The sequence below is a fragment of the Aplidium turbinatum genome, chromosome 5 (assembly GCF_918807975.1).
Source record: "Aplidium turbinatum chromosome 5, kaAplTurb1.1, whole genome shotgun sequence".
Classification (NCBI taxonomy): Eukaryota; Metazoa; Chordata; class Ascidiacea; order Aplousobranchia; family Polyclinidae; genus Aplidium; species Aplidium turbinatum.
This window is the reverse complement of record NC_137476.1, coordinates 6,196,722-6,217,079: the sequence shown is the minus strand read 5'-3', so window position 1 is coordinate 6,217,079 and position 20,358 is coordinate 6,196,722. Positions and strand designations below refer to the sequence as shown.

The following is a 20,358-nucleotide window of genomic DNA, read 5'->3' as shown; positions in this document are numbered from 1 at the left end:
ACAGGCGAAACTCCATATTTCACTGCTCTGGGACGACTTTGGTGGTGTTACGTCATCCTGGGTGGGCGTCGTTAGCGACGAATGAAACAAATGCTTTCTAGATGCACTTGATAAATCACAATTTGGTCGGAGTTGGTACAAGCGGTTGCTTTTTTCAAAGATTTATTGTTTTTTGCAGTTTAATAAAACTGTACAGGATACGTTCCTACAAACCTAAAATATACTTGACGTGAAAAATGAAGAAATGGTACGAATCATCATTCATATTTAATTCATCATCATTCATCACTATTCATAAATGAATAAAAGTTCTCTCTCTCTCTCTCTCATAATGTGCCTTCAGTTGGTCATTGAAATCCGGTGTAATGACCATCTGGACTTGAAAATTGTTTCGGATTCGCCAAACAATGCATGACGGCAGCACAATCCGATTGTTGCTTCCGAGGGCACCACCTTGTAGTATCCACTCCAAAACATGCCTGTAAGCGACTAATTACCGATACTGCCTGCAAGGAAATAAAATCACTTCTTTTAGTGTGCATTCTTTAGCGTTTAGGGTATTTTTAGCCTAATGTAGTATCCTTACTCTTTTGATAGGTCTACGTTTTCTCCTTTCGGTTTATTGCTTTTTCTCCAGTTCTTTCTGCTCCTTATAAAAAAAGTCCTCAGAAGTGCAGGATGTAAGTGTGCCTCAAAATAGGTCAAATTGGTAACACAGCTAGATGCGTCTTTCTTCAAAAGTTTTTTCGTCTGTGGCACTTCATGGAAACATACATATTCATTGAGCTGGGACATAGACTCGCACTTGTGGCAAACGCACCATGCACCTACAGTTCCCAGCACGCCACTCATTGCTGGGAAAATCCAAATCAGGTTGGTGGTGTAAACAAAATCATCTCCAGTGAAGTGAGGAGAACATATAGGATTAGTTTTGTATGGTCCATCCCACTTTCGAACACTTGAAGAAAACTTTGACTATTTTCTTCTTACCACCTTGTTTTGTTTGAAAGCATGAAAAGATAGCACACGCCTACATAAACATCAATTTGCAGGCATTACTACCTCAACCATAAATTAAGGGTAGGCTACTGTTTGTGAGATACTGCTGTTACACTGCAAAGTGCAAATGCCTATAACCAGATTAGGACAAATAAAAATTTATCAAAATTGTAGCCCTACAAGAGTTTAGAAAAACTGCAATTTCAATTGAATTGAGATGCTGTCTGATAAAAATAAACGCAACCTGTTTGATCTAAACCTGACAGTAATAATAAGTTGATTTTTTCTTTTCAGTAATTCTCATTTTACACATGCTTTAGACCAATAGAGCCCCACACATTCACGTTTTGAAGTAGTCGTACCATACCCAGTCCCGGATTAAGGTCAAATGGGGCCCCTGTGCTAATGAATTTTATGGGGGCCCTTACCAGCTTACGTGGAGCGTAATGGAAGTGAGCTTGTTTCGCTTACAGAGGAAACCGAGCCTTGCTTAGGTAAGTTAGATAACTTTGAAATAGCACGTGATCGATGATTAAATAAGCATGTGCAAATTAAGTCAACAATGTTTACGTTATAATAATGGATGCAAAATCACACACATTAAATCAACGAAACCGTGCAAGAGAAAACATTGTAGCAAAGGACCACTGTTCGTACTGCACACTACACGGCAAATTGCAATAAAAGGTTATTCTGAATTTCTATTCTAAACTGCTCTTTCATTCACTACTAACTACCAATAGGATTTAGAAAACTAACATGAAATTCAGTCGAACGACTTTTTTCTGGCTTTCTTTGCTGCAAAGTCTTTGTTGCCAAAGAAAAAATACAAGAACCATATTCTTTTATTTCACGTGAAGGGGGAGATATATCGATAAATGTGTTATTTTTTTTAGACAGAGGGGCCCAACTTTTCTTAATTTTTTTTCTTGAAAATTTTTTTCAGGAAAAATTTGTTATTTTATTTTATTTATTTCATTTTTAGGAAAAGTGAAGCCCTCTGTCTGCGGGGCCCCTGTGCTTTAGCACACCCTAGCCCAATGGTTAATCCAGGCCTGAACATACCTTACCAACTCACCACAGAGAAAGAATGTATCCTTCCCACTCATGGTGACGTCACAGCGGAGTTGCCGTTTTTATTTTCGCATTTGAATGACTGCCAGATTCGCCGAAAGTGAACGAAAGTTTGCAAGCGTGTAACTTAGTAGCCTGTTGATATTTTTTACGATTTGCTGGTCAGGAAAGTTTGTTAGTGTCATCTCTTTGGTATCTTAGGTAAAATTAGCGAATTTATTTTTCTGTCAGAGGCACTTTAAGCTGCAGGCGGAATCTGGCAATGATGAGTGGCTTGAGAAAAATAACGAAGAAGAGCTGTACCATTTTAATGTTTGAGAAAACAATTAAATATTTAGGGTAATTTAGAATATATGTAGAAATTAGAAAAATTTAAACAAATTAGAAAAAATAAGACAAATTCTCTGTTAGCTGCCAGAGCTATTCCCACTAATCCACCAAACATAGAGTAAAACATGGGGTCGATCAACCTGTTCTTCGAATTAGGGCTGCTAAAACTTAATAATGCAGTGCTAAAAAATGTATAGGCTAAGCAGTCTAAGCACATACCGCAAGAAAAGCAAGCTAGACTTTGCAGTGCTTTTGAAAAAAATCCTTAGCATTTGTATGGTTAACAAATGTTTTCTGACTCAATGCCAAGAAATTATTTTGTAGAAACAAAACTATTTCTGAGGTTTGACAAAGAAGACAAACTAAGCCAGAGATTGGTAACAGACAAATTTGTAGTCTGTATATTCGAGAGTTTTGAAGTCTGTACTTCTAATATCGTATGCAACTACACGCCCAAATGGAGCCTTGCTGGTGAAGAGCAGTGAAGCATGAATTGTGAAAAAAATATTAAAGCAAAGCAAGCCTGAAAAATTTGACATGAAACTTTGAAGTTTAGCAGAAGTCAGATGCAAGCACGATACGTTTGCAAATGTTTACTTAAGGTAGTAAAATTATAGACAACGTGTGCTAATCTTACCTTGTTTGATAAACTAAGTAGAGCTTTTGTGGAAAAAAATGCAAGATCAGACATAATAAAACAGAGGAAGATCTCCTCAAACCTTCAGGAATCGACAAAAATGCACAAGGAGTACTGTCGAAAGCCAAACTGTAGAACATTCGCAGAGACAATATCAGTAAGACATTACTTGCAAAACTGCGATTTTGTGTTGATGAATGATGAATTGGTAAAGAAGTCAGATTACTTAAAGGAATATTGATTCGTATAAACTTTGTACTGTATGTGGGTATGTTTTTAATTTCACTGGTATGCCTCATATGTTCTTTGGTTTTATGTTGTTTCCTTTGAAAATAAAAGAATTAGTTTAGGAATAATATTTTTTTTGTAAATGTTCTGAAAACCTAAGTGAAAAAAGGTTGGAAAGCCTAGGTAATCTAATTAAGAAATAAAGAACCCAAAATATAGATATTAACCTTCCGATTATTGAAAACAAAACTTGCATCTTTGACTAATTGGGTTTATTGAACCCCAACTCTACTTGTAAAAATATCACCACATTACATTCAAAGTTTATGTCTAGTAGTTTACAGCAACGTAAACTACATCGTTGTTTTTTAAACTAAATTGTTCGCTTTCAATGAATAAACATCAGCTCAACACTGAATGCTAAGAACCAAAATCAACTCAAAAATTTGAAGAACACTGAAAATATGTTGTGTACTTAGTTTATTTTACTGCTAAACAGAAGTAGCCTATATCGGTTCTGGCAAACGGTGTTAGAGTGGTCTTCACACACGTTCACGTTCTTGAGACGCTTGCAACAAATCGTTTTGCATTTCCGATTTTTACGTCTCTCACAAATCCCAACAGTTTGCTATTTTCGAAAGCGGATGCATCACCATTCTCTGCAGCAACAGCTTGTTTTCTAGAAGTTCGTTGAGGGTTGCTTGCAGCTTGCAGTAGATCAGCTTGTTTCAGTATGAATTTCAGGTAATAATTGTTTAGCAAGCGTAGAAAAATAACTTTTTTTGTTTTACGCCACTCTGCTTTCCCTAACGTTAAATTTTTCCCACACAATAAACGCATTGAAAGCAGACACGTCAGCAACAACCATGTTAAAAAAGTGTTAGAGACCACCATTTACTCATTTTCTTGATTCTGAATGTTTTCATTATTTTGACAAAAAGGTGCATCCTGCTTTTGATTTTGTGACGAAACAAAATAACATTTGGCTTTTTTATTCCAAGTTGTCACCAACATCTGGGTTATCATGCGTGAAAAAGACTAGAAAGCGTGCTTACAGCAGCATTTTTCTTTACACAGTAGCCTACGAAGCAATCATTGTGTATTTTTGAAATCCAGGCAGCGTGCTTGTTACTTTCCTCTTTTTGTGAATTCTGGTGGTAGTTCTGACTTAATTGTTTTTTATTGTGCCAAAAATAATTGCTTACTTTTTGCTTTGAAACTTTTTCAACTTGGGAACAAAATTCCTCATCTGGCAGCACTATGTAGCAGCAAAATTGGTTAGTACTTTCGCGAAAGTTATCACTTGCATCAATTGTGATAATATTATAAATTTATAATGATAGCTAAATGCGGTTTTACATTGCTACAGCAACTAAAATACTTAGCTCAAGATTATTATACTTTCAAAAAAGAAAGTTTATGAACATTGGGAGTCAAATAGATCCCATTAGTAAATGTCGCTCCAACTTTCTAAGACCATTTTAGCATTGGACAAGACAATACCGCATGAAAAACTTCTATAAATAGTGCAAAAAGTCAAGGAAGATCAGTTCGGCCCGGTAACAGATATAAAAGGTCTATCAATTCAAAAGTGGGTTTAGAGTTTATTGGACCCCACCGTAATCTAAGGGTTAAGCAAATGTTTAACTATTTTGTCGAAAACTAAACTGTCTTAATCTTCACTGCTACAAATATAAGTAAGTCTAATATAAGTAAAGTGTGATTTTTGAGTAAAAAATCATAGGTGTTTACTTCTGCTGAAGTACAGTTATTTGAACTTTAGACAGAATCAGAAGTGTCCTAATTGCAGTGCAAATTACTTTTTCCAGCACTGCAGAAAGGTGTTGGTTTTCAAAAATATGCTTAGTATATAAACAAACATTTTTTTATATTTCTTAAGTTTTCCATTTCGTTTGTTTCCACTATTTATTTCTTAGCAGTCTTCTCCGGCCAGGCAATTCCAATCTTACTCTTGAGTTTCAGGAACTGTGTCAATATTGACTCAAAACAGGCATTCTGTAGTTATGCAGTGTGTTTGTAAAGGTCTCGATACATAATATAGTGATAGATGTAGTAGGGACACTTACAGTACATCGATAGCACTTGAAAATAGAAATTATTATATTCAACTTTGTTTTCTACTGAGTTGACCACTTGCTGTGAAAATGAAGAGAAGGTGATCCTCAATTGTGCTTGAATGCAGTTTCACTCAAACAAGCAAAGAAAACTAAAGGATTGAAAATAAGAAGCAGCCTATTGATCCTGAAATGAAGTTGGTATTTCTTGATGTCATAAACAATAGCAATGCGTTCATCCTAAGTTTGCACCCCTAGTCTGCAGATTTCAAGGTCAGAAATGGTATTATATGTTAATGTAAAGCTGTATGATATGCATTGCCATTTTTATCTTTAAAATGGCTGTTTTTACCCACTTGTTGCCATGGTTACAATCAGGGTTGACAGAGTTAGAATTAAAGTTAGGAAGGGTTAAGGAAAAAGGGTTAGAGTTAGGAATAAGGTTAGAGTTTTGATCTTTGCCCAGGACTAAAAAAATTTCCAAAATACAAGTTTTTGTTTTCAACAGCTATAAACTTTTCCTTAAATTAGGGCAGAATTCCTTATCTGGCAATGCTATAGGCACAGCATTTTATCTTTGTGTATGACTAGTGTGCATCTGTGAATTTAAAGTCATATTTACACCTCGACAATACTGCATTCTTTGTGAAATAATGGAGTGTTAATACTTATTACTTTAACCTAGTGCATTCTTTGTATTAATTATTTTTTAAACAGATCTGATTTTAAAATAAAAACACCGTCCAGAACACCATGTATGCATTGACCTTGTGGATTTACGTGCACTGCAAATTTTGCTTGTGATTTGTGGGATATCACGCGACATGTCGCGCTGGGGGGCCCGGCAGCAACATCTGCACCGGGGCCAGGCAGGGCTCTTGGAGGCCCTGTCCACATATAGATTACGACACAGGTCTTATTTAAAAGAGTGAAAAATGTGAGCTTTTTAAAAGCAACATCGAATTTGCAAGGAATGTTTTCTCTAAAGATTTACTAACAAAAGAGTGATTACTTTCCCTTAAAAGTTTATCAAAATTGCATTGGTAGCCTACATGTCATCATATAAAATAAGTCAACTCACATCATCCTCTGTTCCATATGCATCTCTTGCTAAACTTCCCATGTCTTCCTGTTGAGTGAAGTTCCTCACAATTGCCAAGTCTGAGTCGAGCGATTGACATAATTCCCGTGATATATTGACGTTCATCCTTTGCCAGATGGGCTTATTTCGCATGTGATAAACACAAGAACCACGTTGTGTTGGTAGAGGAAGAAAATGTGCTGAAAAACAAAATCAAACATATATTTTTGTTTCAAAGAAGTAAAAGTATGATCGACGAAGCACATCACTGACTATTTTCAATTCGCAGAAACGAATTCTTAAATATGCATTAATGCTCACATGTTTCGCAGTTCAATCCTGTAAAAAAATTGATACACGTGCATTTGTAGTCATTGGAACCTCCACAAGCTGGATTACATGTCCCTCCGTTTTGACAACGTGATGAATCACATGGTGTGATACCTGAAATGAGGAAACAAGTTTAAGAATACATTCAACCCGCAATCGCTTCAGTGTAGACAATTAATTAAGTTAATTTCTAAGCATTTCTTGTTATGAACGACAAAATGATAGATTTAACAAGAAAAACTTACACTGTTTTTTCGAACACTGTTAATTCAAATCAATTTATTTTTTATTACATTAAATTTGGCAGCCTTTGTTTGGTCACTTCTGGTCTGGCATTAACTTTTTAACTAAGTATACAAAGTTTGAAAGTTACGTTAATTTGTGGACCGCAGTAGCTCCTGGACCGTTACACCGGTAAACACACACTCCGCATACACATGTTATTCTACAGGGTGGTCCACAAAAATGTGACACATTTCGTTTGTTCATAATTTCTACAATCTGAAGATTTTTCAAAATCCTTTTAGTCTGAGATGGGTCATAGTTATAAGTTTTTGCCCTCAAAAGCACTTTTGAAAAAACGAACCGGTTTCTGAGTTATTTCAATATTTGATAATATATTCGATCCATGCTCCTCGCTGCTGAATCATCGCTGCCACTCTCACATTGAAATTGTCCATTACTCTCCCTAACATGTCCCTTGGAATTCTTCTAATTTCTTTTCTAATGTTTTCCTTCAGACTGTCAATGGTATCAGGATTGTCCTGGTAGACTCTATGCTTCAGATATCCCCAGAGAAAGTAGTCAGGAGGGTTAAGATCAGGTGAATATGGCGGCCAGAGGTTGTTGGTCATCCTTGAAATCAATCGATCCCCAGGAAAGTACTGAAGCAGATACTCAAGGTTACGATTGGAACAATGCGGTAGGGCACCGTCTTGCTGGAATACAGCTGTATTCGTCGGTCCCCCTTCTCCTTCTTACTGCTGGAATGAATTGTCGTCTGAGCAATTTGATGTAACGTTCAGTGTTAACAGTCACCTGGCATCCCTCGTCGTCCTCAAAAAAGTAGGGACAAAAAATGCCATTACGTCCTATTGCACACCAAACTGTGACTTTTGTTACACTCAAGGGTGCTTGCACATGCGCATGAGGCTGTGCTTCTGCCCAAAATCTCATATTTTGTTTGTTCACATGGCCACTCAAATGGAAGTAGGCCTCGTCGCTAAAGAGAAGCACATCTAAAAGACCGGGATTGTTCTCAATCCGTTCACTGATTTGCTGACCAAATTCAAATCGTTCATCCTTGTTGGCTTGACTTTGAGTCTGAAGAAACTGAATTTTGTATGGGAAAAGTTGCAAGTCAGCATGAATAATTCTATTGACAGAAGATCTTGAAATCCCCACTGTCTGAGAAAGTCTTCTGGTGGATTTCCGTGGAGACTTCTCCACACGAGTTCGAACATCGTGAACTTTTTCGGGGTTTCTTGCGGTGGAAAGTGGACCACTATGGTTCTTATTGTTGTTAGTCACGCTGCCATTGTCTCTGAACTTCTCCAACAAGCGTTTGATAGTATTCCGAGACGGTGTTTTCTTTCCAGGAAAGTCACGACGAAAATGTCTTTGGGTCAAGATTACAGATTTTGTCGAAAAGTAATGTTCAATGATTTTTGTCCTCTCAGCCACTGAAAATTGATATCCCGGCTCCATACTGCTACACATAAAACTTATAGCTGTACTCTATAACTAACCTGAAAATCAAGAGATAAAATTAATTTTTATGGAAATGACAGATAAAGAAAATATGTTACATTTTTGTGGACCACCCTATACATTTATTGACACTTGGCTGATGGCATCAATGAAATTACAATCTACAAAATTTGAACCAGAAACAAAATTTGTTGCCTGGGCAAGTAAAATTTTGGCCAGTATTTTTGTTACCGGAACATAAAAATTAACATTAGTAAAAAAAACTTTGGATTTCAAAAAACTAAAGTTGCTTGTAGGCCTATCACTTTGATAATTTATTTCACAATACGGCGGTACAGAAAATAGACGGCTTTAATCTGGGTTTCTTGATATTGATGCCGCTTGTTTGCTTTTTTGCCACCAGTACGTAGAAAGTCGGTAATCAAACAGCATGTTCTGAAAATAATTAGAAAACGAAACAATACAACAAGAAGTCAAATTTCCTAAAGCCAAATCGAGCTTGCAAAACTATAAATGACAAAAATACATATAGTGACGCTGCAATGGAGCAATATCTGCTGGATAACAAGGATGGTGCTTTGAAATTCAGACTAGAAATGTTTTCAATACTTGCTAAAGGCCGCTCCTTGTTCCACCCTGCAGCACTGGAAGCAATCTTTATAAAAACTCTTGATCCAATCTTATACCGCCAAAAAGAATTTGTTTATGCCATCAAACTTCTTCGTTAACTTTGAATTATTCTGATTAACCAAATTTACACTTCTTTTTTTTCTACTATACTGTAAATACCTCACCAATTTTAGGCTTATTTTATTCTGGCGATAGCTCAGGCAAAAACCTGCAACTTCGAGCATTGAGCTTCAATTTCAACCATGAGCATTGATCAACCTTCTACTATGCAATCTACCTTTCTTGTTGGCAATATACAGTATTTCTGATGACGGCATAGAGTTTGGCCAATTGCATTTGAATATAATAGATTGGTGACTGTATTGTTTATAATGATACTTATATCCATAGCTAGCTTATTTTTGTTTTTACTTTTTACCATTTTCACTGTGACAATGAATTGTAAGTTATACCTGAACGTTGCATTCGCAGAAGGTTACTAGCAATGCACGTAGAAAGTGAAATCTGATAAACTGTTGTTGTAAATTGTAATACAAAGTTACAATCCCAATACAGTTACAATTTTAACAATCCCATTAGTAATCAAGTAAAGTTTTCGCAAGGTCAATCCTACTACCAATCGAAGGGTTGATTTGAAAGCAACTACAGCAATACCGTCCTCCATGTACATAATTTAAGTATTGTTATAAACGTTGCGTGTGTTTAAGGTGCATAAATTTTATTAATAGCATTTGTTTCTATGTATATTTTGTCTATTAAACTTGTTACGCAATTCGTTTAAAACGCAACTATCTTTTCCCTTACTGCCGATTATATCAGAAGTCCGGATCTCTAATTGTGAGGATGATATTTTTGACATTTAATAATATAGAAAGTTAACATTTTGTGAGAAGAATTTCCATTCTTCGAAGCTGTAATTCTTTTCTGAGTCTAAAGTTAATCAACCTTTTTCAATGTCCAGCAGATGTAGCCTAGTCTAATTTCAGAGTCAATAGACATAATTGTAACTAACAATTTTGCATGCACAATTTGGTTAATTTATGGCTTTGTTGTTTTCTTCGCAAATATGTTCCGTGACATGTAGTTTGATACTTTCCTCCTGACTTTGGGACGTGCCGGCTACATAGCGATTATCGCAGTGTCATATAAATTGATAAATTAGGTCACTGCACTGGGTTATGTGGTAGGCAAATAGTCTTGATTGATCGAACAGAAAGCTTATTTGGAAGTGAAGAAAATAGACGTGAAAATAGAATTTGACGGCAAAGGAACTTTGATTGACAGCTTTTGAAATGTGATTTTCATTTTTTTTTTGGAAATAAAACTCAGTCAAGGTACTTTCGTGTACACTGGGTAAACTGGGTATTTTGTCTGACGAAGTGTGGTGAAGACGTGGATATACGGATACTTTTAAAGCAAAGAAGGTCCAACTTGCATTATTGGCCAGAAACTGTGTCCCTAACAAACAAGATAAACTATGTTTCCACTTTGATACACAGAGCACTTAGTATCTGGTCAAAATGCAAACTTATTCATTTTGCGTTTATTGCTACAACATATTGTAAGTGGCCTACACTGTAATCGCAAAAGAACCACAACAAACAGTGGAATGCAGCTACCATAATTTTGAGATGCCATAAGGTGTGTTTGCTTGGACACAGCCGCATGCCCTGGACACAGCGTGGAACCAACCTCCTTTCAGACGTCTTGCGGAGGTTGTCACTGCTCAGCCAAGCTGCCGACTGATGGCAGAAATAACAGAGAAACAATATGGCGTATTATTAACCTACCCACTTAATCAAACTTAAAAACATTGATGCAAAAAAGAAAACAATGTTTATTCAGGATACTGTTGTTTGCTCATCACTTGCATGTTCTGTGTCACGATCTCTGCCACTTCAACCGATTGAACTAGTACATTTTGTTGTTGTCAACATAATCTTCTCACGACATGCAAGTTTCATAATTTTGACATGGCACATGACATTTAGACACAACTGAATAAAAAAAAATATGACATGTTTGCAATTAAAACAACCAAATCAAATAGAAAATATTGATGTTCAACACAGATGCTTGCAACATCTTTATTGTTTAGTTAGGGAACGTTCAAATATTATGTAACGCTTTTTTTCCAAATTTTTGACCCCCCCTCCCCCATGTAACGCTTTTCCACTACAAAATCAGCACAAAAAACTACCATTCCGTACTCGAAAGCGTTACGTAACGTTTTGCTTGAACCCCCTCCCCCGATGTGACGCGAACGTAACGCTTTGCATAACCCCCCCCCCCCCCCTCGAAGACGTTACGTAATATTTGAACGTTCCCTTAGTCTGTCACTTACAAGTTTCACAATTGTTTCCACTGTAGCCAACTGGACAATCACATCTGTAGTTGCCGGCACAATCTCCAGGCGCGGAACAAGTTCCACCATTTTGACATGGATTAGATGAGCACCCCTGTTCATTGCCTGAGGATATTAAGTTTTATTAGGTTGCAAATTAAACAGTTTGTTTCAGGTTTGTGACAATACTTAAAATGAATGTGACTTTTGTATTATTGTAGCTCGTATTCTCTAAGTTTGTTTTGAGATAATTAATTTTAGGAATCCATTTAATTCTTCCTTTGTTTTGCGAAATTATGTTTAGTTTTGTTATATGAATATCTTTCGGTTTCAAGTTTCACACTTAATTGAATGTTTTGCGGTTCAAAAATAAAACAATACAGTAGGCTACTAAATACAAATAAACACCATTTTTTTTAGGCTATATGAAGATATAGTTTATGATATTATTTGTAAACAATTTACTCGTTTTCACTAGTAGCCGTCCTCGAAAAAAAGTTAAGGCGAAAACACTCCTTCATTTCCACGCTAGAATTACAAAACGAAAATAACTTGTCCAAAATGAGGTAGTATAGTCTATACAGCATGAATTAGTACGTCAGATACACTGCAATAATAATTTGATGCAGTTATAGTATTTTGTACGGCACAAGAAAAAATTTTTCTATTGTAGTCGCTTTGTAAAGTCATCAATCCAACAGTCTTATTTTATAATCATGTTTAATTTTGTGTTCACTGCAAAAACATACAACAACCTACACTGCCATTACTAATGCAAAACAATAAACAGCAAAGGGTTGTATGGTTATCAACTTACTGCTCCCATTATTTTTAGTTAGGTACATTGCAATTAGAAATCTTCAGGTGTCTTTTCGAGAAACACTCTCATATGTTAGAACGGTGCCCCGAGAGTTAGTGTAGTTATATGCTGACTTGAGACGTACAAAGCGGCCTACATTAGAGTGAACGTCAGAAAAGTCATCCAACAATTAAGACATAGTTTATTGCAGCTGTTCCCACACTGGGATCCTCAGAAAAATTGAGGTTTGTACTGTAGGTTACAGCAATTTCAGATCATCTGCAAAAATAAATCCTCCTGCCTGATTCGATATTTAGTGTTTTCATGTGTAGGCTTGTAAGAATGGCCACCAAGATAATTATATGCAGTCATTAGGTAACAAAGGAGTCTAGTTTTTAAAGATATGATTTAATTGCTTGTATGAGGCTATAGCCTACCAGAGAAGTAACCAAAGCCCATTTAAAATAACAGGAACAGCCGAAGGTGATTGTTCTGCCAGTTATTGCGTTTATTCTGCAACCTGTTTTGTCGATGATTTCAGAGTCTGTTGCTAATATTCACAGTTAATTTTGCTACTGGCCAACGACTAGTGCCCAGCAAGGTCATTTCAATTATTTCCAATTGAAAGGTCCATACTATCTTAGTAGGCTACCCTGTAGTAGAAACTAGAGGATCAAGTGGGGCAGTCGATCACATTTTTTTCCGTTTTTGCATAAACGCTTTGGTGGCTACGCTCACATAATTCCTTTTTCATCAATTTAATTGAAGCATTGGCTATATGTGTTTTTCACAGCAGACTTACGCGATAAAAACGTTTGATATGGCACTTTTTTCATCGTGTCTAGGCTTGCACCTGGTGGGGATAGACTGATTAACTGAACAGGAAAGAAAAGATATACAGTAAACCAGTCCAGTACCCCAAAATACACCAAAATTGGCACTAAGATGTGTGTTGACAAGTGCAATCTTTACACCCACCAAGCATCCCAATCTAGGTGTTCTGTGAAGACAGCGCTTCCTGCTTACTTATAATACTGAATCGAAGTCTTTCAAGCTTTTGTAATATAAAATACTATTGGGTTTCTTTGGTCTGACATGAAATTTACAAGGATAAATCAATCATCAAACATAGTTGTAATTATGAATGGAAGTGATACATTCAACTAATTAGCCCTGGAATAATGAGATAGGTAGTCTTTGTACTTTGTATTCGGCACGGAGAGTAGGGTGGCCAGTTTTTTTCCCTCGGTCGTCTTTTTTTTATCAACTTTATTTCATCCACCCTATTTATTACACCCTTGGTAGTGGAGATCATTTTTTTAAACTATCAATTTCAAACTTGAATTTAAAGCACTATAGAATGATTAGAAGGCGAGCGCGTTATATGGTGCACCATTCCGTCAACTCATATGTAGGCGTTATATTACAGGTAGTTGTTGTATGAACTCACCTTTGATGCAATTTACGTATCTAAATTAGCTTTACCAGTAGTTATCGGTTCAAAAAGCTCGAACAATTGAAATCAACGTTTATTCATTTTTTTCCATGAATTGAGTTTTCAGGTGCTCAGAATGACATTTTATAAATTACCTTCACGTTCTTGACAAATGCAGTATTGATTATCAGTGAACACGTCGTTGTAAGAACACCACCGTTCCCCTGGGGTGGCATCCACACTGGTGCAACTGTTGTAATTATTTCCTTTGTAAGTAAATGGGAAATGGCAACTGTCGCTATCAGATTGGCAGCTGCATGTACCTAAATAATCAATCAGGTTCTGAACTAGTTTCATTTGTATGGATAAGTATTCAAAAGATTAAATTTTGCACAATAAATTAGCAAACTTCACATAAATTAACGTGAATAATCGTGAGGCTAATCTAATAAAAGCACTAAAGAGCCCAAAAGGTAGATACTAAACTCATGTTCAACAAACTTTTAGAAAACTAAACTGTTTTCATCTTCAGTGCTATAAATGTAAGCAATCCGTGGAGCTTCTAATTTTTAATCTATATTGTGATTGACGTCACAAGGACTAACCAACAAGCTATTATGAGGGAAAAAGCTTGATAAAACTCAAGTTTTTTATGAAATGAAACGTAACAGAAGTCAAGTGTTTGATGAAGCAATGTATCTCAACCAGACCGATAGACTGCATGGTAGCTTTCGTGGGATGTTTTCAAACACGAATACAAGTAGATTGATTTTGATTGTTTTGTTTGTTTGATATAATTTTCTACAATACTAGATTTTACGCAAGAGGTAATACTTGCAGAATGAAGACACACATTATTTTCGATGATTTCAAATATGAGATGGAAGCAAAATATAGTCAGCGTTTAGTAATCAAGGCATCCAAACAAACTAAACCATTGATGAAAAACATAAAATAATCTTAAATCAGTTGGTTATAGGCTTATGTAGTTCATCACTCACCTATGGCACAATTTTCGCCACGATAACCATCCGGACATTTACATTCGTAGCCACAACCTTCTAATTCCATGCAAGTTTTGCCATTTTGACATGGATCGTTTGAACACGGAGAAGGGAAACCTAAAAATTTACCATGAATTGAATTGTTATTTTTGAAGCAAGTTAAACTTTATTTTCACTCACATATTTTACAATCTTTGCCACTATAACCACCCGTACAATCACATGCATAACACTGTGCTGCGTAAATTCTATGGTAGCTAAAGTGTTGACGGTTTCTAGTGCACTTTCGATGCTAAATCCAAAAATTTGATCCGTTTTCTTCTATCAGATCGAGTTTTTAGGCAAATTGTATTTGAAATGTTCAGGACCTTGGGATTATGAGTTGTGACGTAATAAAAACATTCGGCATTTGAATTAAGGTTTGATGACATTACAGTAGAACTTCAGTGACATCACAATGAGAAGATCATAAGAAATGCAGGTTATGCTCGAAACGTTAAGCATCTGAATTGTTTAATAAAGGCTAGTTAATGTGAAGTTTAGATGATGGTATACTGTATTTTATTTGGAATCTGGCTCTACAAATTATGTGCACCAATAATTTAACCCGTTAGTATATATGACAAGTTCGTGTTATAATAATAGGTTTTGTTTTTTTAGTACAATCAGAATTCAAAAAGTGCAAAAATTATCTAAACAAGTTCTGTTATGTATGTGGCAAGGTCACCCCAATACTTTTTGCATAGTTACCGCGCAAAAACTGTTCCGTTTCTAAAGCACCCATACTATTGGGTTAGAAGGTTGGAGGAATAATTTTAATTTCAACTTCAGCTCTCATTTTAGGATACATCAGCATATTTTAAGACTTGACTTTTTGTTCTTACCCCCTTCCGCCGTTGAAAATAGCTTTTTGTCTAAAATTGCTTTGTATTGTACCAATCGGCGACACCGAAACTTGCAAAGTGATTTTATTTTGTGTTGAACGTGTTGCTTATCCATTCATCTAACGAGAATGTCTGGAGGTGGCTAAGGAAAAAAGGTTTGGGAAAAGGAGGCGCCAAGTGTCACAGAAAAGTCTTGCCTGACAATATCAAAGGGCAGGGTTACTTAACTGCCAGTACCGAACAACTTTTTTTTAGGTAACATGTAACTTGACTTGAATTTGTGACAAAGTGTTGAGGGGTCTGGAGAGCGAAGCCCCCCAGCTACTATGTTCATCACAAAAAAGAAATGCTTCCTCGCAGTAGAAATCTGTAAACCTATCTCAGTACGAGCTATTTTCGTACGTGTAAAGAACGTCACGAGCTATCTCAGCTTCGTGCTAATTAATCGCTAATAACGGGAGCTAGGTTTGGGTTTTTTCAAGCCCTCTTCCAGTCAAATTGAGGAAATACAATGATCTCTAATCTATGAAACATGTTATGCCAACAGAGTACCACTCCTTTTTTTTTAAATTTGCCTCATCACTGATAATTAAATTTATTCACCTTGTCTTGCCAACTCTGGGTTTTGCGCGAAATATGCAGTCTAGCTTGAAACATAACTCCTATCGTTAAATTGGAGTTGCTATTAGAGATTTTCCTGTTAATTCTAGTCGTATTATCACTGTTATTATGTCACCGTTAAAAAACTCATATTGACAAATTCAAAATATCGAATTGCCTATGTCATGACTGTGCATTCGGAAAATGGCCTAAGTCATGAAGCAAATCAAAGTATACATGCTCATTGTACTTGTGTCGACATGCTATTTTCTTTTAACTGCACAATAAATATGATAAAAGCAACTGTGTAGTCAGTTTTCTTCGATTATCTCAAAACAAGAAGAAATCAGTTCCGCCATTATTTTATTAGTCTGAGGATATATATAACTAGCATTGCACGAAAATGTCTAGCCACCTGAGACGAAATGCTTATTGTGAACGGCAAGAAAGTAGAAAAATGACCAGTTTAGATTTAGAAAATTCACAAAGAATAAAAACTAAAAGTCAAGAAATTTCACATTTCTAGCATATTTCTTTCTGTGAAATATTTTACTACTAGAGTGGGGCGTCCTCATAAAACCCCGTGTCGCTACAGATAGGGTTAGGCAAATACAGATCCAAATAACACGTATATCTGAAATGAATTTCTGCGTTCAATTTTGAAGGCTTGTGCACGGTGTCTATGTCATCTATTTTCGTAAGCTACACATACCTAAATTCACACATGATACACACAAGAAAAAAAAACGATATTTTAGCAAAGCTACCGAATCAAATAGAAAACGTTGATGTTAAACAATTAAACATAGAAGCCCACGATACAATCTTTATTCTTTGTTTAGTTAGTTTGTCATTTACATCAGTAGTCCCCAAACTTTTTTTATGTCACGGACCGGTTTTAAAATTAAAATTACCTTTACAATAGCCTTAACACTAGAGCGGCCGAGGTGTCGAAATCGACACTTTTAGAAATTTAGTTCACTATTTTGGTCCTTAATTGTAATCGCAACGTTTTCAAACTTTTAGTAGCGTCCCACTTATGCTTACACTTTATAATTCAGTATTATTTTTCTAAAAAATCTTTTTATGTTATCTACAATGTGCGGATATACCTCCAACGGCCGAGGTGTCGAAATCGACACCTCATACAAATTAAAGAAGATTTGTTAAGTATATAAAAGATTTTCTGTGTGAAAAAAACTAATTCAATAGTTTTCCCAATTACTTATAGCGTTTCTTATGGTAATTGTCCAACGCTCTGCTTGATGTGTGCTATCGCTCGGCTTGATTTTAGGTCATCCTACTGAGTTTATAAATACCTTCCACATATCTATCAGCGATTTGCAACAGATAAGTTTATTCATATTCGAAAGCCACTGGAAGGACTTGTTACTAGTTGCATCAACAATTACACTCCGGATTGCAGCCTGCCAATCGATGAACAGCTATTTCAATGAAAAACAGATATCCTTTTATCGTGTTCATGCCAAACAAACCAGACAAGTTTGGCATGAAATTCTGGGTGTTAGCCGAGGTTCATTCCAAATACGTATGCAATACCTCGTACCGTACTTATCGTACCTCGGAGCTATTAAAAGAATTCAACGAAATGGAAAGCTTCTCCCCGAGGATTTAGTGATCAGCATCACCACCAATTTACACAGACAAAGCGGGTACAACGTTACAACAGTTAACTTCTTTAATAGGGTGAATTTTGCTGGTTTACTAGAGAAAAGAAATATAACCATTGTTGGAACTGTTCAGGCTAACAGTAAAGGCCTGACAAAGGTGATGACCAAGGGTGGAGGAGAAAGATTTTCCAGTAAATTCTTCTACAATTCAACGAACAGCTGCATACTTGTAAACTATCAGTGCAAAAAATGCAAATGTCCTTTCTATTATGCATGACAGCCCCAGTATTGATGCAATAAAGAAGAAGAAACCCTCTGTGGTCCATTTTTATAACGACAACAAAGTAGCAGTTGATGTGTTTGAACAATTGGCAAGAAAATGCACCACACATGCAGCAAGCAAAAAATGGCGGCCTCTTGCAGCTTGGACAAATATGCTATAGATATTGCAGCTTTGAACTCTTAGATTATTTTTAGAAAACGTTCCTGCAGCAACATCAGCCGACGTGATTTTTTCCTCAAGATTGAGAGCTTGAGAACTACTCATGTGCTGAAACGAAAGTCGACACTGCAGAGAGAAGAAGAACAGCGACGACCATCTAGAAAACGCAGAAAATGTGATGGATATTATTGCAAAAACAATACAGTTACCATTTTCCACCACTGTCGTAAAGTGGGAAGTGTGATAATGGTGACTGGAAAGTCATAGAGTGCAAAGGCTGCACTGCGTAAAGTGTTTGTTGGTTTGTTTGATTTTTTTTTCTCCTCAATAAGAAAACTTTGCGCTATTTTTATGATAATTATTTCTTCGCTCTTTTGAATTTTTAGATCATCGTACAGAGTCAAGATACAGATACAACCAAGCTTCAAACTGATCAAAACCTGGTAGCCTATGTCATAATTTTTGTCTAAAACAAAAAATGAACAGCACAAATAGGTGACAAAAGTAATAAGTGCTTCAGATAGTTTATCAGTGTAAAATTACTGTTAATTTTGCGGAAAAATAAAGTTTTTGTGAAAAGTGTCGATTTCGACACCAGCGGCCGTTGGAGGTATACTTTTTTTCAGCCGTTCTAGTGTTAAAACATACTATAGTGATTGATATCTTGGTTTTTGAACATGCGACTAAGTGCCCTCTCCCTAGATCCGTTAGGGCTTTGATAGATATACGGCAGGTTATTCGTAAGATTGTTTGTTTGTCGTATCCAGGCTTACACCCGGTTGTTGAAGATTTAGATTAAGTGGACGGGAAGGCAAGGAAGCCAATCTTCGTGTCCACTTTCAGGCATGCCTTTAAGTGTCCTGCCAAAGACACAGCCGCATGCTCTTGAGCGGTGTCGAACCAGCGCCCTTTCGAGTGCCGTTCCAGAGTTATCACCACTCGGCTATGCAGCCGACAGTGATACGTGGTAAGATTGATACGTTTTAAGTGCATGATTGCAATTCCTTTCACTGGAATCAATTTATGTGATGGCTAAGGACATACTTTCTAACAACTCACACACTTGACCACCATTTTGACTGAGTGTTCTCGTGACCCGGTACTGGGTCGGGATGCGGTGGTTCGGGAACCCCTGACTTACATGATTCACAATCTTTTCCACTGAAACCATCCGGACAAGTACATCTGTAGTTGCCGACACAATCTTCAAGCGGCGTACAAGTTCCACCATTTTGACATGGATTGGGTGTACACGATTGTTCATCACCTGACAATATAAAGCTCCATCAGCTTGTGAATTAAACAGTTTATTTTGTGTTTTTGATACAATTTAATAAATTTTAACATTTATATTATTGTAGCAAGTATTTCTTAAGATTTGTTTTCAAATGATTCATGTTTGGTGTGCTTTTATTATTCTTTCTTTGTTTTCTAAAAATTATAATTGGTTGTCTCATACAATAATCCCGTTTACTAAGTCCACTGTGAACAGGTCAACCTGCTTATTAAGTTCAAGTTATTTCGTTCCAAAATTACTCCCGTGCATTCTTGTATCTTATAAGAAAACGTCTCCCGCTCGATAGGCTACTCCCATGAATTACACATTAATGAGAAAGCTGTGGTTTCCTTGTCTTCAGTATTTTTTAAATTCGTGGCGTTACTTCACTCAAGCACAGTCGCAGGTCAGTTTCAATTTCCAACAGATTTTGATGCTTCATTTTTAACACACACATTGCACTAAATCCAGTCTCACAAAGTCGTTGTAGCAAATGGAATCAGTTTTTGAATTACAAACTTTGAAACAGTCGGATACACTTTGTACATGGAAGCCCAAAAGTGGATATTTGCAATAATCTTTTGGATATTTTTCTTTGAAGAATGCAAAAGAAATACGAAGGGTTGCTTCCGCCGTCATGTCCACAAACTCTTCAGCAACATGGAGAGGTAGTTGAGGCAGATCCGTGCCAGCAAAATCATCAATTATTCAATCATTTTCATTAGTAGGAGCCAGAGTATCACCATAATTGTCTACAAGCTTTTGGCCAAGCTGCTCCAGGTGTTCGATGATGGTTTGCTTAACATCAACTTCTTTGTCACAAATATACTGTGTTAGTTTATGGATATC

General features: G+C 36.4%; 2 protein-coding genes across 3 annotated transcripts in view; both read right to left on the bottom strand.

The window, feature by feature from the left end:
* LOC145771382 (uncharacterized) overlaps positions 1-6,513 on the bottom strand; it is a 39,808-nt gene extending 33,295 nt beyond the window's left edge. For both annotated transcript variants that reach the window (XR_014289200.1, XM_082583138.1), the window contains exon 1: positions 6,425-6,513. Coding sequence is in view for 1 of the 2 variants with exons in the window: in XM_082583138.1 (XP_082439264.1) it covers positions 6,425-6,466 (42 nt within the window). In the remaining variant the exon portion in view is untranslated. The remainder of the gene's footprint in view (positions 1-6,424) is intronic.
* On the bottom strand, positions 6,485-20,148 carry LOC145770097 (uncharacterized; the record flags this gene model as incomplete). Its single annotated transcript, XM_082581685.1, has 7 exons — positions 19,965-20,148; positions 19,375-19,500; positions 14,674-14,793; positions 13,828-13,995; positions 11,439-11,564; positions 6,746-6,868; positions 6,485-6,624 (listed from the first exon to the last, which is right to left on the bottom strand). Coding segments are annotated over exons 1-7 (987 nt in total), but the record flags the coding sequence as incomplete, so codon positions are not given.
* Positions 20,149-20,358: the final 210 nt, after the last annotated feature.